This window comes from Botryllus schlosseri, chromosome 16 (genome assembly GCF_051294905.1).
Source record: "Botryllus schlosseri isolate E-star chromosome 16, Bs_hap1, whole genome shotgun sequence".
NCBI classification, from domain to species: Eukaryota; Metazoa; Chordata; class Ascidiacea; order Stolidobranchia; family Styelidae; genus Botryllus; species Botryllus schlosseri.
In genome coordinates, this window is record NC_137251.1 from 2,774,940 (window position 1) to 2,801,578 (window position 26,639).

At 40.8% G+C, this 26,639-nt stretch overlaps 1 protein-coding gene across 1 annotated transcript; it reads left to right on the plus strand.

The window, feature by feature from the left end:
- The first annotated feature begins 2,611 nt into the window (after window positions 1–2,611).
- LOC145458761 (SCO-spondin-like) lies at window positions 2,612–26,181 on the plus strand. The gene is made up of 27 exons (XM_080337228.1): window positions 2,612–2,779; window positions 2,902–3,039; window positions 4,199–4,354; window positions 4,872–5,012; window positions 5,082–5,234; window positions 6,985–7,137; window positions 7,708–7,869; window positions 9,176–9,331; window positions 10,795–10,941; window positions 12,554–12,703; window positions 13,630–13,776; window positions 14,173–14,310; window positions 14,972–15,130; window positions 15,188–15,343; window positions 17,206–17,367; window positions 18,126–18,287; window positions 19,903–20,058; window positions 20,119–20,274; window positions 20,673–20,828; window positions 20,905–21,081; window positions 21,387–21,472; window positions 23,242–23,359; window positions 24,153–24,274; window positions 24,332–24,530; window positions 25,605–25,713; window positions 25,777–25,909; window positions 25,973–26,181. Exons 1-27 carry the CDS (start codon window positions 2,713–2,715, stop codon window positions 26,108–26,110), a joined length of 3,897 nt encoding a protein of 1,298 aa, XP_080193354.1. The 5' UTR covers window positions 2,612–2,712; the 3' UTR covers window positions 26,111–26,181.
- The last annotated feature ends 458 nt before the right edge of the window (window positions 26,182–26,639 follow it).

Below are 26,639 nucleotides of genomic sequence, written 5' to 3' on the forward strand. Positions count from 1 at the left end.
AGGATAAAAATTGATATCAATATATATGCAGTTACCGATCATATTGACCAATTCAATCAATAATTATTGAAATTTTTCGCGCTTCGCGCGTCTAGGCGAGAATAGCTGGCTCAGTAAATGCACACCCAATGTAGATGACCAGTATCAGCAAATAGCGGACAGCCGGATGGGGGTCTGGGAGTGAAGTCCCCCGGAAGTTTGGTTTATCACCCGATGGGGGCCCAGGCTGAGAGGATAAAAGTTTATAGCGACTTATTTATGTAATTACCACCTATTCATTTATGCATTATAGAAAATTTTGGTACCTAGGGCGACCAGGCCACACAAACTTTGCAGACCATCGAAATCACGCTATGGGGTTCGTGGGGGCGAAGCCCTCAGAAGTTTGGTTTATCACGCTATGGGTGCGCAAGGCAATCGTTTTTAGGGGGGTTGACGAAGTGCTGGTACGGCCCTCACTCTTACTCATTACATTCCTTACAATATGAAGTTGGGGGGCGCTGGAGCACGATAATTTTTGAAAGGGGGCGCTGGAGGAAAAAGGGTTAAGAACCGCTGCTGTAGATTGTAAGCCTACCCCTGACCAGTGTCATCCTAATATATTCGAGTAAATTTCGATATGAATATATTAACGCTAGCTAAGATCAACACTCATTAAGAGCAAATATGTAAGGGCCCTAAAAATAGGGTTACCATACGTCCTCTTTTAAGAGGATTTGTCCTCTTTTTTGACTTTTTAGAAAGTGTCCTCGGAGGACGCCCTTTTGTCCTTTTTTTGAGATTTTGTTCTCTTTTTTACGAATTTTGGTCATATCTATAGCAAAATTCAACTGTCATGCCGTAAATCAGCACCAGAGTTACGCTCCGTCGGGTATTTCGGGAGCCGAGTGAAAAGTTGACCATTTTTTTTAGTCAACTGATCACAATGTGGGAAAAATTTAGTGTCCCCTCTTTTCAGATTTCTAAAATATGGTAACCATACTAAAAGTCCCCGGAAGCATCCAAATATCATATGAGCGACCGAAAAGATCATCGCTCTATCAAATATGCCGGACCTGATGTGTGGAACAGTATCCCGCCGGCCGTCCGACAGTCGACGAGCATGTCCACATTCAAGTCGAAATACAAGCAATTACTACTAAATAAATAAAGTCCATCCTCAAGATTACCGGACCACGACTGACCTATCGATCTCACTTCCCATGACATGCCGCCCTATTTCTTGTCACTTTCTTTTTCTATACTATCTTCTTTACTTTCATTCAGTGTGCATGCCGCCTCTTTACATCGCCTAGGCCAAGGTGGGTGTCCGATTCCATAGACAACTCCTAGTCGCTTCGACATCTTCCCTTCTCTCCATTGTATCGCATTTTTTGTGGTGTATTGAACTGATAAAATTGCTAATAAACCAATGATGATGATGAAGCACAAGTCACAAATATGCATTGTTCCGAGCACCGTAGGAGTGATTCCATTGAGCTTTTCGCCAAAGCAACGTAGATATATCTAAGGGGGGCCAACCTTTTCGGCCCACGGGCCATATTAGATTCACGAACCATTGCGCGGGCCACTTGAATATCGGAATTGCAGTGCGCTATCCAGAATATAAATATATTTTCGTAATGCGAACGACAGTAGCTAACCGTAGGTTAGTTGTCTATACAGTAGACCACTATCGATCGCCCACTAGTGACAATCTTTTTTGTGGTAGTCATTACTTGACGTGGGAGAGGCTCAATGCAGTTTATTACGAATTTCAGTAGATTAGATATCCCTGGATCAAACAGCTCAGGAGTGCGATACAATGTAAATATATAAATGAGTTTAAACCTCTTAGTGTCACTGAAAGTCCCCCTGGCCTATAAGTATCGTAAAAAGGAAGAACGGTTTATAAAAAAAAAGTATGAATGGTTGTTTAAAACACTTTCTTTAAAACATGTTTTAAACAGTGTTTTAAACAAATGCCTCTTTGAAAAAATCGTGTTTTTTAGGTTGTATAATTATACCATAATTGTGTAAACACTTTCCAAAAATACATGTAGTATGAGCCTACGGACGGTTTATACCCAATATAGCCGACGTATACTATATGGAACGGTTGGTATCCTCAAAATAGTCGGCTCAACAGCTGTAGTACGTAGATATAGATAATTGGTACGGAATTAATGTCCTGATGGAGATGACCGCCGACCGCAAAAATGCTGCATTACGATGTAGTCCTGGTAAAGAAGATTTTTGATCCGTATATGACAGGGGCTATATTTAGTATTTACCCATGTTTTCAATTGACTATGTCAATCGACTATGGCGTCACAATTGAATATTCGTGACGCCGTGGCTTAAAATAGAAAAAAAAACTATAAAACAACATGTTTTAAACAATAGGGCGGCGTCACCGTAGTTCCATTCCAGAAAATATCCAAAAATCCAGCAACTTTTAACAGTAGAAGCACGAGCTTTGATGAAAAAATTCCGTCTCAAGTAATACACCAATTTGGAAGATGACAAATTCCTATGGTTTGATGTATACTTTTATATCCGGGTGACATAATATCCTAGCCATTCACGCCTTCGGGCTGTTGCTGGAATCGGCAGTTTGATTGGAGGCGCAGATGGTATAATTTATTTTGGTTCACAGGTTTTCTTGAAACCTACATATATCCTTAATACTCGCCATATATAGGCTATTAGATTAGTCAACATACAGGCGATATGTTGTCATTAAACTCTTCAATACATCTTGCAATTGTGTTTTGCATCATTGGAAGCGCGTCCTGCCGTAAGTGTGATTTATTGTGTAATATCTAATTTAAATTTATGATGAATAAGCAGTCATATTTGTTCGAGGTGTATTTTTGTTTTACGCTTTGCACCGGTGACAGTAGGAAAAAATTTCGGCAGAGAAATATCAACCATGGAGTGTGTGGACGAAGTGTTCGGTAACTTGTGGAGTAGGCACAATGCAGAGGCAAAGGCGTTGCGCAGACGGGTCGTGCATTGAACGGCAAACGAAGGGGTGTTTACCGAAAGATTGTGAAGGTAGGTAAGTTATTATCACCTGTTGCGCCTATGCGAACATTAACGTAACAGTTAATGTAGATCAAACGTCCGCATTATTGAAATAATCGTGTGTATCACAATGACGTTTATGATATATATTTGAAATTAAAGAATATCGTGCACCTATCGTCATTATCGATGACTAATTTAAACAATAAACATATACCATGAGAAAGGAAAACACTCAATTGTTGCCGTCGACTTAAGGTAGAGCCTCAAAGTAAAACCCAATCTCACTAGGCTTTGCCTTACATATACCACAAATGCGAATTACCAAACTTAACGACGTATATGATCCATGAGCGAATGTAATCTACAAAAGAAAGCTGATGTGATATTGGATTCGAGAAGAGATTGGTAATGTATAAATAAAAACGCGATTGAACGGACAACAAATTTGAATTTAATATTCACAGAAACCTTTTGTCGTATAGAACTTCAGAATTACACGTAAAAATAACTTCGTATTGTTAATTTATTATCTAAAAGCCTTTCTTTCTACTGACTCTGATATAATAGCGAAGGCCGGTGGTACGATGAATCAATATCGAAATTTTAAGTCTGGACGACGTGATAATAGTGACAACAGACAACTATAGTAGACATCAGACATAGGGCGATTGCCGTATCAATGTAATCGATTTCGATTACGACTACTTCTGAAATGCGTGATTCCGATTACAAGCAAACGTAATCACGATTATTCACGATTACAATAATTTTGCTGCCTTCAACTGAAGTTTCGAACACGAGACAGCATCGTGAGTGAACTTGAACAGTATTTTTTTTTTAATTCTGACATGATTTGCTTGCTACGTCACTCTAGTCTATATCCATCGTACAACTTATATAATCGTACCCGCCTATTTTTGTCTTTGATAACGGCCCAGGAAATCCGGGGATTCCCGGGAGCTTCGGTTAAGAACCATTGGTTTTGCGCATTCAGGATGAGGCAAAAGTTGTCCAATAGCAGAATTGCAGACATTACCTTTATCATAATCATATAGTGTATCGCGTATTCCGGTGATTAAGTTTGGGAAGCATCAGACTCTGTTTGTAATCGTACTATATATTGAGGTCGTGTTTATTCTGTACAATATGTAGCCTACAACTGCACAGTGACCTGTACAATCCTTAGGCGACGCTGAAGGAAGCCAGTTCAAGGAGTGGGAGAGCTGGTCTTCGTGCAGCAAATCATGTGGCGACGGCGTTCAAGAACGACAGCGAAAGTGTACCAATGACAGATGCCTGGAAAAACAAACAAAAAGCTGCAGAATACGAACGTGCCCAGAAGGTATTAGCTCGAAATCGGAATATTTGAGATGAGTTTAATTAACTCGAATCACGTCGAAAATGTGCATGCCTTGACTCGTGAATTAACTAGAAAAATGTTAATAGACTTGACTTGACCTGACCTGAGTCAAATTTGAATTTTCCTGAAGTTAGTCGAAGGTTTGACCTAGTATACAGACTGGACAGTCGAGGTCTATACTTTCGGAAGTTGAAATTACTCGTTCGTTACGATAACGCAAGCAAGACGTAAATGCGTGGCAACTGAGCCTCATTATGTCGTATGCCTACCTCAGCCTGCTGCAAATCACCATGAAATTGCCAATTATCACAAAAATAGTAAACGTTCAACAAAGCACAGAGTGATGCACGTGCGCGTGTAAAACAATGACATATTTCTTGGTTATTCGAGTCTGGGGACGTTGAGGCTGTTAATATTGACATGATACTGCAACACAATCGTATATCAATATTCTAGCTACGAATAGACGCATTCATACGGCTACACCATTTCATTCCAGACATCGAGGGCTGGACAGAGTGGTCGAGATGCAGTGCTACTTGCGGTCAGGGAATTGCAAGAAGACAAAGACGGTGCGCCGTCGGAAGTTGCATTCAACGGCAGACTAAAACGTGTTCCTCAAAGACCTGCCCTGGCGGAAGTAAGCTCTTCACGTCAATAATTGTACTTTATCCTTTTACGCTAGTCCTCGTCATCTTTTACCACAAAGGTGGCGGAGATACATTCACAGCTTGGGAAACTTGGTCCGGCTGCAGCAAAACATGTGGCGAAGGAGAAAGGCGAAGAAGTAGACGCTGCAGGATCGGAACATGCAAGGAAAATGCAGTTCAGACATGCTCTGTTAAGCCATGCGATGGTGAAGGTAATATAACGCAAGTTGTCATAATGAAGGCGCATCTGGGTGCTATTCTCTTTCACCGCTCTTATGATCACGAATACTATTCCTGTACGAGTACGCGCATTGCAGATGATTATTAGGCTTGTATCTTAGGCTATCTCAGCAGGTTTTGAGCCACACACTTAGCGAAAAACGTGTGTAGTGTATTCACTCACACCCGCGTGTCACCCGTGATACGAGTGTGAATACATACACCAGTGGTATGCGAAACCACATACAACCTCAACTTACACTGCTGTATAAATCAATGTCACAATATTTTAATCCAAATGATGCTTACACGTAGGGACGTAGGAAGGTATGCCGAGGCACGTAGGATTTATAACTGCGATATAATTCCAAGTTAGGTTTTGTTTTCGTGTTACAATTGTTGCGTCTGAATACACACTAAGAAACGCATCGATTTTTAATACAGTACAATATAATACAGTAACCAACAGTGCCTGCAAGGATTGCGTGTTCACTAATTCTGTTTTCAAGCTAACCTAACCTATACCTAACCCACGTCTGGTACCAGCAGACCCTGATATGTAGCTATATTTTCCGTATCGCAAAATCGTCAACCGATTACTGCGGGGCGTATCGACAAATTCCCTTGTCCGACTTCAATCCTGTTTCTTCAAAATGGAAGCCGGCTCCGATCCAGCTCTTGCCGTATAACAAAATCTATCAATCCGGCCCTGATCCGGTTCATACCAAAAGTAAAAATAATCCAGCGGGTGTCCACTGTCCAGTGTCCAGTCCATGGATTATCATCCCTGCCCCGTGCTAGAACAATCGGCCGTGAACACCCCGCTACTTCGCAACTCCGTTATGTGATTGATACAATAAACCAAGAGACTATCAGTCCGAATAAACACACAAACGAAACAAAGTCGTACAAATTATTTAGGCCGTTTAGGGCCTCAAATTTCATTTTAGGGCTATTGCCATTTCGAGTGCAGGTCTAACGCTCGGGAGTATCCATATCTAAATAAACTAAAATCTTGCGAAGTGATTATGCAAGTGTTTAGGCAAAGTGATATTTCTGAATCATCCTGAATTTTCAACCGCGAACATTATGGAATTTCCCATCAAGAACGAGGGTATTATTTCGAATTTGAAACCCTTTGCCAGTATAGTATGGTAGAGCAGATTGCATGGCTGAATGCTGCAGCAAACTATCAAAATAAATTTAGTGTAATGGATCGGGGAAAAGAGCTCGGTTGATCTTCGTGCAATTTCGGATTTACAAGCAATTGCGTGTTTGGGTTTCCTGAAAATTATATCTTCAACCCAATAGGCGTCTCGCGTTACCAAATTACATATGAATACTTTCATCTTCAACTAAAAATATAACTAGCGCCTGGATGCATATCATTTAGCGACTCCATTGTTGAATTGAATGAACTACAGCATCGTCAAGCGGGTCATATCTAGGGCACGCGTATTTTTTATAAATGCCTATTGTTGCATTATCGTTATTGAGATCAGCGTTCCAATATTTACTCTCAAATTGTTATCGCACTAGGTTTAACAAGTTCAACTATGCTCGACAAAAACAGATTTGTCGAGTAGACTGGACATATGTTCGACTTTGTTCGTGAATTGTTTGCCACAAACATCGTGTCGACCAGCATTAAAACTTTAGTCAATTTCCAGTCCCTCGACGAAAGTCACATATTATTCTTATATGCAACTCTTCATTGTCCAGACGGTAACCATTCTTGTATAGTTTTGCCAGGTATTGTTCTCGGTGAATGGCAGGCGTGGCAGAAGTGCAGCGTGACGTGCGGAACAGGCACTCGTAGAAGAATCCGAAATTGCGTCGTCGGCGTCTGCGAGCAGACCCAAACCTCTAGCTGCAGGCCAGAGGTTTGCCCGGGAGGTAAAATTCACTTCAAGTAAACAAATTGCGTAACGGATATTCAATCTTTATGCGTCATTGATGCTAAAAATATCGCCTGGGTTTGGAGGTTGATGGTATAAGTTACGAATAATGATATTGCGAATTCAAACGTTGTGCTTGATCCAAGCGAACAATGTCATCTGCACACTCAATGTTCGGCGTCGTAGCATTGAAGGAAACGACGACAAAATTGAATTGGTAGGGGCAAAATGTGACGAATGACAATCTTGCAGAAACATCAGATACATTCCTTCCTTGAACATTCTCACATTTATTCAAGTATAAATACATATAGCAACCGATTCGTGTTGGTCTTAGTTAAATGGTATTTATTGATTGTCCTACATAAGCCTACACGTAGAATAAGGATATTTACATTAGAATTAGAAGTAATATTAATATTCCAGCGATTGCATTCGGTAACATGCATTATGCCAGTAGTATAGCTACTATACTCTTTTCACTAAGAATGCGCGCATCATCGTTGATTCTACAATCTATTCTACCAAATTCTAGTTTAAAGTAATTGATTTATATTTCCAACCATAGACTCGTCGAGTCAGAATAAGGAATACGAAGAGTGGGGACCTTGGGAACCATGCAGCGTAACTTGCGGAGTTGGCCTGGAGCGAAGAGTGCGGCAGTGTGTAGTAGGGTTGTGCCAAGAAGTAATGAGAAAGACCTGTCTTAAACCATCTTGCCCAGGAACAAGTAATTATTGCATATATGATTATTCTCACTGTATCCGTAGTCCAAGGTCTACAGTTATGTCACTGATCTATATAAACGGCGTGACATAATTATAACAGATAATAGAGACAAACAGTAATCGCTCTTATTGTGACATTATTTCCATTGCGAGGAAATAAATTTATCAATTCAGTTTTTCGCCGCTTGGCTTTAAGCCTATGACGCCCAAGCTTATATCTAAAACCCATCGTGGTAACATAGCGTCAGGATATGTTGTCGGAAATGACAATAATACCAACAGATTGCTTTTTCGTTTTTGTGTCGCCACTCATACGCCTGCATAGAACGTACCGATTCAAACTACACTATCACTTTCATTCTGCGTTCATTTACGTCGTCGTACTGACCACTAATCACAACTAATCTCGTTGAAACAACCTGCATTATAGGATTATAATGTATCGAGCTTGTAATTCCAAAGAATTTCAAGTGTCCCGCGGTGTTTCGTAATTCCAGACTTTATTATCTAAGTATACAGACGGATGTCGTATGGATCTAACTCCAGGCTTCATCTGCAGATATTTTGGACGAGTCTCGTTGAGTGCGGAAACTCTCACCTGTTCCCACACGATCACCACAATTTGATTTGTAATTATCTGTATAAATTACCGATAATTTACAGTTGCTCGCTAAGGAATATGCACAATGCTTATGTAATATACTTGCGCAAATAGTTTAGTATTGGCTATTTTTCTTTTCTACCTCATAAAATTAGTAAAATGGAAATCTGTTTGTGGATAGATTCGGGTAGGCGATTTCACTGATATCGTCTAAGCATTAGTGAAGTTTTAGAGTAAGGTAACGACTCGAATCTGCAATCTCATCATTCGTTAGCAGCAGTATATATGCGAATGTGAATGTCAATCTTAGTATTCTTTCGATTGGATTTCACGAAAGAGCCTTGTGAGTTGTGGACAGGCCAGTCACTGTGTATATAGCTCTTGAAAATTACATTAAAACTCGGAATCACAACCTCGCGTCATCTCGACATTATAAAAAAGACGTCACCATAAGATTAAAGCTTTTTTTGACAAGCACCTGTCCCCCATTTACACAAACGCTCGAAGCACACCAAAGTTTAATGTAGCATTCAACTCAACATACGATCTGTGTTAAATTTCTTTCGCCATTCTTAGCATACGTTCGGTGTGCTGAGGATCCCTGCTGCGTGTTAGATATATGTATGAATTGCAGTACACTCGCAAGCTCTGCTATACTCTCACTCTCACTCAGACTTTCGATCAATTCCACCTGAAATTTTGTTCAGCGCGAGAAGACAATTTTCTTCCGTGGACCGCTTGGGGAGAGTGCAGCGAGTCATGCGGGGGTGGAGAAAGGCGCAGATCAAGAGGATGCAAGGCGCCAGCGAAATGCGTGGAAAATCAGGCCCAAACCTGCAATGTTCAGCGCTGTACGACTTCGAGTAAGCTTTGATTCATGTGATCAAATGTTTTTCGACATGTACCTGACATATAATTCGGGACTGCCATGCAAATCCACGAAGCCCTGTTTGTGAAAGTCAGCGTTGCAATTGCAACGGACATTGGTTTGGAAAAGCAGTCTCTTCGCATAATTGATTAGGCGCTTAAAATTGATGCAGTCTGATGATCAGTAACACATTCATCTATGAAAGACTTTTCTCATTATGAAGCAATTGCAATTCGACAGGTAGAACGGAGTCGCGATAAACCAATGGATTCATTGATAACATAGATAGCCAGAAAATTATGAGCACCACTAACCAATAATTATGTACTGCTATTTCGATATTAGCATGCATATATTTCCCTTGCCAACGGAAAATCGTACTTTAAGTATCACATAGACAGCGACCATCACGGAGTACGTGAAGAGACCACAAAACTTGAAAATACATACACCAAGTTCATGTCAATATCGGGAGAGATACCACAAAAAGTGTGGTAAATGATAATTCCAGCCATCGGCAATTAGCGCTCTCGAATTAAATTACCGCGAAGCGCCAATATTAGTTTGTGAGGGCGCTTTGAACTCATGTGAACTCTTGTAATTCGAGACGCAGCACGACTCGCAATCAACGAGTTCGTTTGTGATTTGGCCGTGTCGGCACTCGGCAACCTCAGATCTGGACGACAGTACCGGTGTAAACCTGTGTCTTGTCCTTTTTAAGTTGAATGGAAATGCAGATGGTCCAACTACTCCAACATGACATTCTAACAATGGAATACAAGTCACAACGAGTGATGCGACTACCAAATTCAACATTCAGCTACTGTTCTGCATCTAATTGCTTATTCGCAAGGCGACCTCGCGATACTCTCGCCAAGATAAACGGTGGATATCAAATATCCCGATTCAACAATACATAACTCAAGCACCAGTCACATTCACAATTTTGGTCGCAAGATTTTACCAATATATGTTTTTTCATATGGGTCGCCGGGAAAACGGGCTGACCTTGACAGCCACTGAATTAGGACAGTATACGTCTGTTGTGGTCACCGAAGCTCTTCTCATTTTTTAATGAGGTCAGACCACCTTGCTTTCTGTCTGAACAGCCTGAGTTGGGATATCAATGCGTTGACATTTTGGAATACTTTCCTGAATGTTTACGTGGGGTTGTTATTTGTGATATATACATGGTGACGTTTGACCACAATGGTAATTTACACCAGACATAGCCTATATTCTTTATTATGCTCCCGTAGCGGCTGACTTGTACGACCAGCTTTTTAAGACACCGTTTACGCGGACCAGATGGCGAGAAGAAGCCTAGATAAACCTCCAACATTTACGTTTTCGTATTGATTCCAAAGATTTGCATGGATGAATTTCATCCGCGACCCGCCTTGTAGATCTGTATGAAATTACTGTACAGTACAGTCATAACATATTACATCGTTTCAGCTGAAAATCGATACAGTCAATGGTCTGCGTGGTCGAAATGCAGCGCTTCGTGTGGATCCGGGGAGTCTAAACGGACGAGAACCAGCGTTGCAAATGGTCCTACTCAACAGCAATTGAAAGGATGCGTTTTGAAGCCATGCGACAGAGGTATAGCGAGAAGTCTATTTCAGATTATCTTGGGCGATAACATATTTTTGTCTGAAGACTGAGCGATAGTGGACAATGCAAGTATTGATAACAACCAAGCTATCGCAGATCGTCATGAGGATTAAATTATAATTAAACATAAAATTTCCCGCCAATGCGCGAGCAATTCAATGAAACTTGACATCATACAATATTGTTTTCTGTGTTTATTTATTTTGCCATCACAATGAATCTGACCCGATTAATTTACAGACAATGTTACGAGCACAACGATTACAGTTGCATTTTTCGCTAACGTATGTAGAAGGCACAAAATTATGCAGGCATTACCGATACTGCTTCCAAGTCAATACTCAATACCGCACACGTATACCGAGCTGCATACGATACTCCTGTGTTCATTTATAAATAGCTAACCTCCGTAGGTCAGTTATCTATACATTCTATAGCTTAACTTACGAGAGCGGCATAACAACTCGCTTTGAGCAATTCGTGGAGCAATCTTTTAGACCAGTGGTCCGTGGCAAGTTTCCTGCCGTCCCGCCAAATATAGCAGACTTTTATATCGCAATTCCAAAATACAAGAAGTTGGAGACTTGTCGATCAATTAGAGAATCGAAACATCAAATTTTAATTGATTTCGAAATTTGAGATATATTTCTCCGCATGGTGTCGTAATATATAGAGTTCATGCTCTGCTACGGACTTGGTGACCGCCACAATGCTGCAGCCTGCGGGTGTTGTATTAAACTGTTTAAAAGAAGCTTACGGCTCTTTTTGGGACATTTATAAGCTATAAGAAGACGTTTAAACAATTTAGCGACATTTAGCTAGCAAACAGCAGATTCCCACTTCTTTCAGTACTGATTACTGATAGGCCTGATCCCACTTCTTTCAAAGAGACAGAACAATCAAACCCATCGTTAGTGGTTTTGAACAGCAGCAGCCTCGTAGAAACTTCGATGGAACCACACGTCTAATATCATAAGCTTTAAGAAGTCTCCAATATTTACCTTTTATTTGAATACATTAGTCGTAATTGTAATTTGGGTGAATTTTGATAATTAAAATTTCGCCGGTCCTCGACAATTATTTTGATGTTTTACCGGTCCGCAAGGTCAGTAAGGTTAATATTCGCTGGCAGCCGAACTCAGACATATTCTGTGCATTTCTGATGCAACACCAATGCCCGCTATATCTCGACACTATACGTCATGAACTGTTGTGTGACAATATGTCTGCTCGATACGCAATTACTCACTTCACACACTTCCTATAACCGTCGCATTGATGGCAATACCGTAATGAAATAAATTTATATGATCAATCTTTTCGCACGGAGCGTTATAGTATAATGTAGTGAGACGGGGCGTTGGATTACGAATGAGCTGTAGACGACATGGTATGTAAAAATTTGAAGAAATGTAGCGCCCGACTTGGTTCTAACTAGCTTAACACTAGGCTTTAATAATATCACCTTAACACATCGCAATTCGACTGCTTTGCAATGCCTGATACAGAAACAGCGCGACGAAATCACATCCTTCTATTCTGATAATGTTGATATGCTGACAATAAGAACACCTGACTATGGCTGAATTGCTATTGACAGGAGACGACAAATATTCGAACTGGCAAAGTTGGTCTGGTTGCAGTGTTACTTGTGGCACCGGAATATCCACCAGAGTCCGCCCGTGCAAGGTTGGAACGTGTCAGGACGCGCAAACAAAACCATGCACGCTTCAGGAATGCAAAACTATAAGTAAATAATACTGTTGTGGTTGTTTGTGGTATTCATGGTGTTAGTCGACTACAAGGGTCATTTACACCAGGCCGATATTCTTAATGTTTATTCCCTAGCTGCCGACTACTTGTAGCACGGCCCACTTCTAGGCTATTATAAGACACTGCCTACGCGAATGAGATAGGGAATTTAACACGTAATCACGGTGACGCGTGGACAGGAAGAACTCGAACCGTATATGAGAGTTTCTTAAACTTTTTGCGCTCATACCCGTTGAGCTAATATGAAATGTTTTCGTACCCCCTATCCAGGATCGAAACAGCAATTTGTCAAGCCACCCCAAAGACCCCATAGGGTTTTCAACGCAACTTATTTGGATAGCAGGCTCAGGAGACATTTCAGCGACTGGAGAAATTTCTATCGAAGGTTTCGCTGATATGCTGTGATTTCAGGGTCCAAATGTAAATCGCCACCGCCGGTACACTGAAATGTCACAGGTCTTGATGTATTCAGAGATGTAAGTTACGGCCTGCGCCGATATGTGGGAGTGTGATAGTCCCGCCCCAGCAGGTTTCACACCCCTCGAATATAGCACCCTAACGGCCTCTAAGCACCATTCTCTCGTAATTGCGAAAAAGTTATAGACTAATTTCTGCAACTTGTGTTGTATTTTTCATTATAAGCCTACCATTATTTGGTAGTAGGGGACGACGAGCCCAAAGTTTAAGTAACAAAGCTCATGAAAGGGAATTGCGCGAAGAAAATTTTCGTGTTGACGAAATCTGGCCTATAATATTCCGCTTTATGTAAATATGCAAAATAATATGCGTAATTAGATATCATATGATTGCACACTGCATCTCGAACCCCCTACTTTGATGGTTTGTACCCTAAACGGATCCGTGTACCTCTGTCTAAGAACCGCTGCCGTATATCTGTTTCAGATCTTGAAGACAAGTACGGTCCTTGGCAAGCATGGAGTGCGTGCAGCAAAACATGCGGGTTTGGAATCTCGAAAAGGCAGCGATTTTGCCGAGTCGGGAATTGCAATCAAACGTCTTCAAAGACATGTCGGCTCGGGGCGTGTCCAAGTGAGTGAAGTTGCCAACACGCGCTAGTTCAAATCATTGATTCGAGATTATGAGAAAACCCTGGTTGATACATGACAGGCTCGAGCTCTATAAATGTGTTTTCCCTAGTTTTGAGGCCATACGAATGCACCTATATTTGTAACTAGCAAGGGATTGATACAGATGCCCATGACTTATCTTCGAGGAATCATTGCCATTATACCGCACTGATCTCGTGTTCACTGCTCAAACAGTTCATGAGTATCAACGCGTCACTTCATATAGGACTAGTCAGCCCCGTTGTATGCGCTATAGGCTAAGAGTGGATGTATTTTTCAATTCTGGTCGAAAATAGTGATCAGAAATTGAATGAATGAACGCGCTTCAATATGACGAATGTTGTTTTGTGTATATCAGCGGACTACACAGAATGGGAGGATTGGGGCAGGTGCTCCGTGACATGCGGACCAGGAACTGCGACTAGGAAGAGGTTTTGTACCGTTGGGGTTTGCGAGGAAAAGCAACAAACACCTTGCGACATGCCCAAGTGTGCAGGTAAGCCTGTCGTATGAGAACGCCAATAACAAGACAAAAATAGTGAGGTTGTGTAATGTGAATATGATATAACATATATATATAAGCTCGAAATCATATTGATTGTTTAACCGTAGGCATGTAAGCCTATCCAATTACTCCCAGTAATTGTTTGATGGTATTGAAGGAACATATGAACGGCCATGTGGTATTTAACAATACCCTATAAATGACACTGAATTTGAATGAATTACGATGCTGGAATAGAGGAATCACAGGTGTATTGCTGCATGCTGCAGGTTTAATCGTGGCATAATGCCGACATAATTACTTGTATATGCACTATGTTGTGAGAATAACATTATCACAATGCTCAGAAATGCTCATTCCTCGTGCCACTCCCATAAATGATTGTTATGAATTGCTGTGTTACCAATGATCGTCACGACTGCGTTGTCAAATTAGCCAATACAGCGGAAATCAATAGTCATATTAATATCTAGATTGTGCATGCGGAATATACCACATGACTCTATTTTTATATGCATGGATAAATGGATATATAGTTTTGAGGCAGCATTGAAGAATTCTTCGCTTCTTTCTCTTGTCGAAGATGTAGCCTAATAAAGGGTGTCCACTATGCAGCCATACGACATTTATGAACTAATTTGATTCGTACCAGATGGCTGGGAGGATTGGAGCGCGTGGCAGGGATGCCATAAAACGTGTGGGTCCGGTTTCGACTATAGGAGGCGGAGATGCGTTGAATCCCTGCCTTCCGAGAAATGCCCTGGTGACGACAGAGACTTCAGGGAATGCAACACTCAGCCTTGCGAGAGCGGTAGGATTTCAATCCCATATCACTTTACCCTACATCTCTAACACGTCCTTCGATTAGATTTGGGCGTCTGGGGGCCGTGGAACAACTGGGGAGAGTGTTCGGAGAACTGCGGATCTGGAGTATCGGTACGTAAACGTGACTGTACTGGTACCGGCGACTGCGAAGGTGACGACGAGGAGACGAAAGCGTGTAACACCGACGATTGCTTGAAAGGTTAGTACCACTGACCTACGTGTTTACTTTCAACTTAATGTTTTGGATTTCGTTTAAAATATCGCATTAGTGTTTTGGATGTGCGTGCAATGTGCAGAGCAATTGTTGTCGTCCGAATCGACTGTGTGAAAATTCTGTCTTTACTGCCTTTTAACTCGAAATGTATTCCGTAACCAAGATATTATATAGAATTAGTAAAGTCAATGGATGGTCAGCTCATTAATAACGCCCAGTAGGCTACATGGGTACATCGTAACGAGTGGATTCTAGAAAAGGCGTGGTGACAATATCAACCATATCTAGATTAATGATAATTAGCCTCCATGGCTAGCTATATATATGGCTTATAGCGAGTAGTAGGACTCTGACGCTTCTGTAGAACGTATGTAAAACTATAGAATTCTCGTAACATAGCCGATGAAAACTTGATATTTGTGACAAAAAAATTCGAATCACACCACACATTATACTATATATACTTCAATGATCTTGAGTCTTGACCATTAAACCGAAAAATATACAACCAAATTATGAAATCCAGCGTATATTTGAATGTGCTGATAACGCCCCCCGCTGATTAACTTGCTGGGGGATTTCCAAATGGCTCTCTCTGTTCACCCCATGAAAGTGTTAGGCTGTCTATAGAAACGATCCTCACCAAATTTGGTTCAATTCCAACCTGTGGATGCGGAGTTATTGCTGTCGAAAAATTTGGATTCGAATAAAATAGTATTTACGGTGAGCACAACTATAATAAATAAACGAAGAATCGGTCACCGTAAATACTATTTTATTCAAATCCAAATTTTTCGACGGCAATATCTCCGCTTCCACTGGTTGGAATCGAACCAAATTTGGTGAGCATCGTTTCTATAGACAGCCTAACACTTTCATGGGGTGAACAGAAAATTTTCAAATTTTTTATCATTCATTTTTATATAATAATTAGAAACTTTCTTCTCCTGTAGCAAAGCGGTTACTGGCTGGAATTGAACCAAATTTTGTGTGTAGGCTTAAATTAGGTAACCTAACAATTTTATCAAGTAGCCAGTACGATTTGAGAAAAAAAGTCATTTTTGAAGAGCCCTAATGATCATACTAATCTAATTATTAATTTTCTAGCGTAGAATTGACCTGACCAACATGATGTTGAAAAAAAAACAAAATTCAAGGATAAAAACCCAGAAACCCAGGTGATGCTCGAAAAACCCAGATCTGGGTGGAGTAGTGTCCTACATGGTGTGGACAGTGGACACACGGTTCTGGAGATTGGCATTGTGATGCAACAATGCTGTCAGGCTAAACGAGACCGCAGCTCAAGAGCAGATGAGCGGCTGAGCGGCGAGAGTGAGAGTGCTCACTGCTCAGCTGGCGATGCGGCAATAGGCAATGAGCTTGTGTTTCGAAGTGGAATCGCGTCGCAGAGAAACGTTGCGCTGTTGACACTTTCTACAGGTGCTTCGGTAGAAGTGAGCACACATTACCAGCCTTGGCTTGTAAGGGTAGAATTGGGTTCATAGTGCATTAGGGCCCTACGTTGCGTCACAATGCCAATCTTCATAACAATGAGAAATTCGAGGCTAATTGCGGGGGTTCCAGGACCATGAGCGGAATCAGTTCATCGGAAGCTTTTGATTCATACCCGTTTTATTAGATTTAATGCTCGGCAAGCCGGTCAAAAATTACCGTTAAATTGCCTTTACCCAAATGGAAAGTGTGACGTAGACCAATTGCAGTGAGCCGTGAGATTTGCTTGTGTCCACACCATATAGGACATTATGCTGGTCCTACATACATACGAATCTCGGTTGTATTCTCGGCTAAGATGGCATTCATAGTGTACTTTGTCATACTTCTTCAAGCTCGATGGTCCAATTGGAGCGTATGGAGCGACTGCACAGCATCTTGCGGTAACGGCGAACGGGCTCGAACTAGAATATGTATCAACGGGAAGCAGTGGGATGAAGGATGCTTTGGTAGCAACCTTGACAAGGAACCATGCACCCAGCCGCCTTGTATCAGCGGTGAGATCTTCACAACTGTATGATGGCCCATCGTAGTAGAAGTCGAACTTGGGGGTTTAAGCAGTGGTTCATGTTCTCGACTTCAAGAGTAATTCGTTGCGAAGTTTGTTAGACTGTAGATTCACGAGACTAATGCTGAACAGATCGAACAAGAGATGGTCAAACTATAGTCAGTGTTTTAACTCAAGTACAAACAGAAGTAACGCAAGTAACTTTTTCCAGTTTGTCAAAGCTACTTCGAATGGAATTAGAAAACGAAAGGTCTGAAAAGTAATCGAGTATACGTAGTTTCCGAAAATAGATTTTGTCGAGTTATTGCATACTTCTAGCAGTTAAGTCAAGGTAGCTGCTTTCAAAATTGCATGGCGCATTCAAAACGACTATTGGCACTACAAATAGTTGTCATCTACCAATATATATTGCGGGTTATTGTGACATTTTTACTTGTAAAAGCGATGCCCACTTTTCTCAAAACTCAAGGATGTAGTTTTGCCTGGAAACTGTACAAGTAGCAAAGGAAACAGGGAAAAAGTAGACTTGGGTAAATTGTAAGGGGGCATTACCGATAACCTACTCGAGTATCGCGAAAAGTAGAATTACTTAGTTATTGACTCCATCTGGATTTAAAGTGTCTGGTGTTGAAACAAATACCACTCGTTTCTTTAACTTGAGTTGTGAGTTCAAAACATTGGTGTAGATACAGCTCTACACAACTCAAAGTCTCATAATGTAGCATTCTAATTCTGATCTCTTGTAAGCTCGATGGAGTAAATGGTCGCCCTGGCGTCCTTGCACTGCATCCTGCGGCGAGGGTACTACAAACAGAGAGCGGGTGTGTATTGGCGGAGCGCCGAATGATCCTGGGTGCGAGGGTTCGTCCTCCGAAACCAACAAATGCGAAGAGGGCCCTTGCGTAACAGGTTTCGTATACTATAAAAACATCACGTTATGTCGTTTATAAATTGGTGCAATGTATGTCAACGACTTTGATCTTTCATGCGTCACGTTTAAAAGGTACTTCAAATTGTACATTAGGGTTGTTCCAATTTTTTTTCAAATTTTTGCGGCAATTTGATAAAGGTTGGCCACGAAAACGTTGCACACAAAATTTGGCCCAATTCCAACTAGTAGATGTGAAGCTTTAGGAATTTGGAAATTTTTTATTTATTATAAAAAATATGAAAATATTTTTCAGACTTTACTGGTAACCCCATGAAATTGTTAAGGTGTCTAAAATAACGATGCAGAACAATTTTCGCTCAATTCAAATCGGCAGAAGCGAAGTTATTGCAGTTGTAAATTTTGGACTTGTGGAAATAGCATTGACGGCGGGTAATCCCAGAATTAATAATGAAAATTCGTATAACTTCGCTTCTAAGGGTCGGAATTGTGTAAAATTTTCTTTGCATCGTTTTTGTAGACAACTAAACAATTTCATAGGGTAAACGGTAAAATTAGATGGATTTATTTTTAAATTTTTTAGTATAATTTCAAAATTTTAAAGATCCTATAGCTTTACATCTACCGGTTGCAATTGAGCCAAATTTGGTGTGCAACGTTTTAGCCAACCTAACAATTTTATCTAATAACCACAAAAACTTGAAGAAAAGTTATTATTGAACAACCTTATTGTACATGCTATAAGAAATCCTCGCGACATTGCTAAACATCTTGTCATTGGTACGACCTCGGGCAATAAAATTAGCCTACGAAATATTACCTTTAAATACTATATCACCTAGTATATGCTATAATGTACAATATAATCAAATCTAAAATTTGAACAACTGATTTGTGGTACAGAACCTAAATATAGCCTTCTTAACAACTGCCATCGCAATTTTATTTGACACTCGATGAACTTTTCGTGTTCCTCCTATCACGAGGTAACGTCACGACGAAGCTATGCGAGATATCCTTCTCACACGAAGACCTATTTTAAGTATGGACATATTGGTTTTCTTTTGAAAAGGATATGTCTTATGCTGCGCTGTGACGTTAACTCTTGAAAAGAGGCACGGGTGAAGTTTGTCAAGTTTCAAACACAATTGCAATGTAAGCTGATGTGACGGTACGTTTCTACATAGTTTTGGGAATACGCAATTCCACTGAAACTTACCCTTCAAATTATTATCATATGATCAACATTCTATATTGCACATTATTAAATCTGAAGTTTCGAGATAATCAGGCCTGTATAAATTTAATCAATGTAAACATATCTTTCCATAATATTATCATTCGAATACAATAGTTTTAAACTAAAAATGCACGGGTGGAGCCTCCTGAACTTTTGAAGACGATAATCATTATCGATATCGTAGCCTACGACACCGCTGAGGCGCTGACACTATCGAAATTGGACTGTATCCAGTTGAATGAAGACACCTTCGATATCCAATGGTGATACTTTGTCTGGGAAGTAATGATGCCATTTCATTGTCAAGCTTTCGTATTTTGGCCCAACCATCGTAGAAAAAAGAATTGATAAGTATATAAAAGTGAATAACTTACAGTGATTTCTTCGTGTGTTAGTGAGCGAGTGGGGTGACTGGGGGCCGTGGTCCGCTTGTTCCGCAACATGCGGAAAAGGCATATCTTCCATGAAGCGAGTGTGCAACACCGGCACAAATTGCGAAGGGGTCGATGAAGAAAAAAAGGAATGTGAAACTGAAGCATGTACTAAGAAATGTGAGTATGAAGAATGCATGATCTCTGGGCAGGCTTACGAATTTGAACTACTTCGCACAGCCGGTAAGTGGGGAGAATGGTCAGACTGGACGGAGTGCACCGCTTCGTGTGGTATCGGCACTACTTACAGAGAAAGGACTTGTGAATCGCCAGGAAATAATTGCCCCGGCCCCAAGCTAGATACCAAGACATGCACTAAAGAAGATTGCTCTGCAAGTGAGTAACAGAAGTCATTCTACTTATGTTGGAAGTTCACATTTAATCCCCCAAGACTATCGGAATACACTTCAAAACCAGCAAATATATATGCGGACGTGGATGATGGAAATAACACGAGGTAGTGGAAGAAGGCACCGCGCATCCTCTACTGCTGAGTTACACAGAATACGTTTGTACTAATCTACATCAGCCAATATGGCCAGGTGACACAGGCCGGACTGTACCATACCAGACCGAACGAGTACTAGGTACTAAATGACTCAGGCCATTTTAAACTCTGGTCGTTACATCAGATCAGTTCAATTTATTAATATTTTCATCATTTCAAAGCACCACGAGATTTAATAAAATGAAGAAATAGACTAGCACGATTCGCCTGTGTGCATGTTTTACAGGATGGGGAGAATGGCAGCTATGGAGCATGTGTTCGAAAACATGTGGCGACGGCCTTGCGATAAGAACACGCGTATGTATTGGTGGCAGTATCGGAGACAAGGGCTGCAACGAGGGTGGAAGCGAGACGAAAGATTGTTCCGACGGTCCCTGCGACGGTAAGTCGCCACATAATATCGCGTAAATGGCGATTTCCTTCCTGTCAAACTGCAAGCAATCATGCGTGACATTTAGGGGAAGACACAACTACAAAATGGTCTCTGTGGTCGAATTGGAGTGAGTGCCCAGTGAGTTGTGGATATGGGGTAGAGTCAAGGTCGCGAATCTGCAGTTCCCCGGGGCTATGTAGCGGAGAGGGCGAAGAGGTCAGACAATGCGAGCGACCGCCATGTCAAAAGGCAATGGGCAGGGGTAATTACACATCGGTGTCTGCATATAAAAGCACAATATTTACCAATACATTTGCTTAACATGGAATAACGTGTGAGTAAGCAATAAGAATGTAGCAGAAATGTGTATCCATAACGATGAAGTGCCTATAGATGACTAACCTCCGTATAGGTTGATTATATCTATGTAGCGTCTGTTACAAATAAGAACCAGATTTTATCAACATTCCCTCAGTGCATGCGGACAAGCTTTGGTCATCGCACAAAGACATCGTTACTACCGTCTTATAGTTGATGCTATCTGTACTCAATGTCGCTTTATTGCAGCTGGCGTTAGCATTGATGATCCGTCATCCAAGGACGCGCCCTGGTATGTTATCATACTACAAGAAAGAAATAACATATTGATGGAGGTAATATGTTATTTAGCACTGGCCATCCGCGACTGGCCATCCGCGACTTCATATTGTTCACAAGGCGTCATTGTATAAATCAAAGAGCTTCTTCTGGTTGTCCGCGAACACAAAACATATAATACCACCATATTAAGTCACAACTGACATTGGACAAGTTTTCATGCCACAAACATGCATCAAATATCTATGGGGTATAGCCAGGGTTGCCACCGACATGGACCCAAAAATAAGGACAGTCGAAAAATTAGATTAGAACGAGAAAGAGTTTTTTACAAACTTTGTATTTTTACGAGCTGTGGCATATCACATTCCATACTTTTCTCCTGAAACAACATGCTCCTGCAACTACTTATTATTAGAAAGTTATTCGTGGATCACACAACAGCTCAGGTCTCGTCTAGGTTTACCTTAACTCAGGGCCGAAACAGAACTTCGTCAGTCCCCCCCCCCCCAAAAAGGAAGAAAAAACGTTGGCCCGGTTCCCCTCCCCCCATAGGGTAATAAACCAAACTTCTTCACCTCGCGATTAGAAGCCAAGTCTAGACAAAATCATTTTTTGAGCGTATGAAGCAAGAACTCCAGTAACGATGCTTATAGTCTTAGTCCTGGCCGAATAAAACTTATTTGCGATGTTGGAATCAGGGAATATTGCTTTGAACAATTGCAATGTGCAATCGTTGGTGAGGAACGATTGCTGGTTTTGACAGTATGGAATACCCATTACCCAGTTACCCTCTGCAGCAGCTGCCTTGGTCGTTGATGCTGATAGCCTTGTGGAAAAATTATTCATCGACTGGCTCAAATTAATCATCGTGACACACTTCTTGTGTTTTGGGGTATCAATGTGAGTTAAAATAGTGGTCTTTCCGATAGCCTCCAGGTTAGCGTCACAATTGCAGATATTGCAATGTGCGAAACACTCGCCCTTCAAGTTTCGTTAGATATCTTTGAATTTTCTCTCATAATCGTCACAAAACACGTTTTTTCGCCTGTTCATTTCAACTAATCAGATGTAGCCTTACTAGTAGATAAAACTATATGCGCAAGTGCAATATAATTTAGATAAATTTATCAATGACTTATAGCTTTACTACTTTTTAACCAGTGTGTAGACTGCACTGCGCCTTTTTTATTGCGCAATAAATGCTGCCTTCCCCACAGCTTGAGCTTATTCTGCTGTAGACCAAACAGCAGGAACCTGGCACTGCTGTTTACTGATAAAATGACGTCCGCTGCGGTAGCTTGGTACATACGAAACTGCTATACCACTAATCACTGCACGAGCTATCTCATCACTTAGAAGTCAAATCTTGTGCTGTGTACGTCACGAGAGTTCAATTCAGTTATGATGTCATAAAATCTCGATGCAAAAGCATAATTTTAAAATATTATGCAACACAGATACCAGAGGAAAACGACCGAAGTTCAGTAGTGTAGTGTTTGAAAATAAGACAAAATAAGGACACAAGTCGAAAATAAGGACATTTCTTAGAAATAAGGACAGTCGAGTTTTCTAAGACGCGGCCCTTCAAAATAAGGACAAATCTTAGAAATAAGGACGGTATGGCAACCCTGGATATAGCGGTAGCAATTAACTTGATATAATAAGGGAGGCCATTTCGATCTACAGCTCATCTCTGCCTCTTATAATCTACTCGCGTCACATATGATATGCTGCGTGTTTTTAATTCGATTTTCTATTCGTGTACGTACAAGTATTAGAGATTAGATTGCTGACTTAGCTTACAAAGCTGACTTATTTTCAGAGCAACGAAGCAAAGTTAGGAGGTGGCTCTCTAATCAACGACAGATGGGTGTTAACAGCAGCCCATGCGATCGAAAGTTTGTCTCAGACCAATCCAACATCGGCTATTCTTGCGTTAGGTATGGATAATCTATAAGTATAGGTAATGATTTTAAAAACGTGCTTCTGGCCAAGATGATGGAACAAAACTATTGGATGTCGAACGAAGTCAATAATGTTCACAAGAACATAATAGAGTTCCTTTTCAATTTGAATGGAAAATAAATTCGTTGCTATTCAAGGCTTGCGTGAAGTCCAAACGAAGTATAAGCTACGAAATGAACTCAAGGTAGATTATAGTGTCCGGTGACCAGTCCATCATTTGATTGATACATTAAACTATTTGTAGTTGTATAGTAGGCTATAACGCTTACGATTACAGTATGAACACTTGAACAGTACATATTACAGCACTATCAACAGATATAGACACTAGACAGCGATGTACTTTGCATGTATTTTCGCCTACATTACCCACTGACTTTGAACGCCCACACTATAGATATTCCGAGAGAAGATAAGTAATCGGTAACGAATTGCATCTGCTATATTTAAATACTCCTATGGGTCTTGTCAACTTTCACTTGATTTCGAGTGGTTTTGCGTTCACTTCATTCTGGCAGTTCCTACTTCCCTAATTGTAATAGTACAGAAAATGGCCTTTGCATAAATAGTCATCTGTTATCATTTGAAATGACCCTAACGATACATCACGGCGACAGGATCTAAATTCGACAGTCCAGCTATTTGTTACGCTATTGGTCAGTTTGCGTTAGTCGAGGATGCATATTTCTATTACTAGTGAAACGGTTGCCTATTTAAATTCCCTAACCTACAAATGTAGTGGCGCATGTTCATTTTCCATATAAACAGGAATCACTGCGGAAATTTCCGGAGGCGCGTCTATCCCGTCACACGCGAAGATATACAGAGCTGGGACGATTTTGATCCACCCAAAATACAATGGGAGAACATATGATCATGACATCGCCCTCGTAAGTTAAGCTATACCTATCATTACGGTAACTGTCGGTGAGAATCATTCCTTGCAGGTGAAAGTCGGAGATCTGCTACAAGTGAGCGGGAATGACCTAGTTTCCGATCCACTCGGTCGGGGCGGGCCCGTCGAAATTGATAACCACATCAGCCCAGTTTCTCTACCATGTATAAGTGCCTGCGACCACGCTACAAATGCACAAGAAAATGGAATTCGCATTGCGCCTTATAATAGAAAAAGATGTCAAAAATATGGTTAGTATTTATCACCCGCAAAACTTGATGAAATTCAAGTTAGTTTAGTAAATGAATCAGAGGCGGTAATTCCTGCTTGTATAGTATATTCCTACTTTTTCCTAGTACTCAAGTAGGTTTTGCCATTTCTCCACTCCAACGGTCATAACAGGCGTTTCATTGTAGCTTCGAAGAATAGCAATCCACCACATTATTGGTATTTCGTCTATCGGTACTAGCGTTTGTAAAATAGGGCCAGAAACTGTGTAATAAATTAGGAAAAATACTACATTATGAACACGAATCATTCAAGATCACCCAAACAAATCTGTAAAAACGTGAGTTGAACAGGTTTGCCCTAGATGATGAGCATTGATCCCAATGACTTGGACTCGGACTCGGGTCTCAACACTGTGACTCGGAATAGAACCTTTGAACCCTGACTTGGACTCGGACGTGACGCTTTAGTGGATTGAAAATGACTCGTGTCAAAACTATAAAAGCACAATTGACTTGTGACTGGGGACAGTGTGACTTGGTTACAACCCTGCGTTTGCGTCGCTTTTACGAGTGAGATTGTCGGAAGAAACGCGTGAAATATCTCAGTAACGAAATACATCTGCGAAGATTGCATATATTTGTAGCGATATCTGAAATTTTCCGATCGTAAAGAATGAACGCTGCAATTTCTAAAAGCAGTCAGCCACGATTAACTACGACAATCATGCGACCCCTTGAGTGAATCTAGTTTTTAAAAATTTATATACACTCTAAAACTTTTTCCGTTGGTGTCAACACCAAAGAGAACTTGTTTTGTGTAAAAATAACTAAACACCTGAAAAGAAGTTTGGTGTTGGAGTACGGCGTTGTCTCGTATTTAGAGTGTTCTTGAGTATTTCTCCAATCTTTCAATCTCTACTCCAATTTTCAGTAGTTTGGACATAGACATGCCTTAGATATCGCTACTTTTCGGTGTAATTGAGTAGGTATCAAAATTTACGGTGTTACTCATATACTTCTTCTTGAGAGTGGTATCACTGACCAATTTGACCACCTCTGAAGAAATCTATAATTTGTCCGTTTTGCTCTCTTCAGCAAGAAATATCAAATCAACCGATAACCCCGATATGGCCTTGTTTGGGTTTGGCAACAAGGATTCAGGCGGCCTTCACTCGTACGATATGCAACTCCAAAAAGGCGAAACGTAAATATGTTCAATTCACTCGTGAGTTCGCGCAGGTCATATATGTGTAATGTTTGTCCAAAGGTGTAAATCTGCGATGAAGGATATAAGAAAAACTCACAGAAGAGCTAGGTTTACCCCCAGGAATCTTTGTACGGATAAAAATCCACTTCCGCAACCATGCGAAGGTTCCCCGGGGGATCCATTGGTGAAACAGGTAAGTATCATTGCGCTGATGCTCTATCTCAGATCAGCTATTGAAATAAACGGATATTCTTAGGTTCAGCTAAGCGATGCAAACAAGTGTTGGGTGCAAGTCGGATTGTTCACAAAGAACTGGTCGTGCTCGTCTTCAACGGTTCAGTATTATACTGACGTTACGCATCTCATTCAGTGGATATCCAAATCAATGGAATAGAATGGCCGACACAGATTAAGCTGTATTGGCCTATTTCACTGATTGATGAATAAAGATTGTACTTGTATTAAGCGATTGTGTTGCGAATCTTGTGAAAGGAGTTATCACTAGGGCTGGGCACAATGATTCGAGAACTCGAATCTGAATCTAGTATTAATTCTAATGATTCGAGTCGAGTAGTAAAAGATAATTTTTTCGAGTACTGAAATTATACGCTTCTCGCAAGTGAAAGCTAATTTATCAACGGGAATTATAGTTTCGATATTAATTTTCACTGTTCAAGCCTTGAAACCTTGATTGGCGGTATCGTAGCATACGAAACATATAGTACAAAGCTACGAAGGTTACTGGACGTAGCACATTTTTGAAGTCGTAAGTATCCCACACACCAAGTGGATGAAATCGGTATGGTCGAAAAAATAACAAAGTATCATTTATGAGATGGATAACAGGCATTATATTCTTTGTGGTGGCATAAACGGTACATATTTGAACGTTGACGTATTAAATTCTGTTCTGACGTCATACT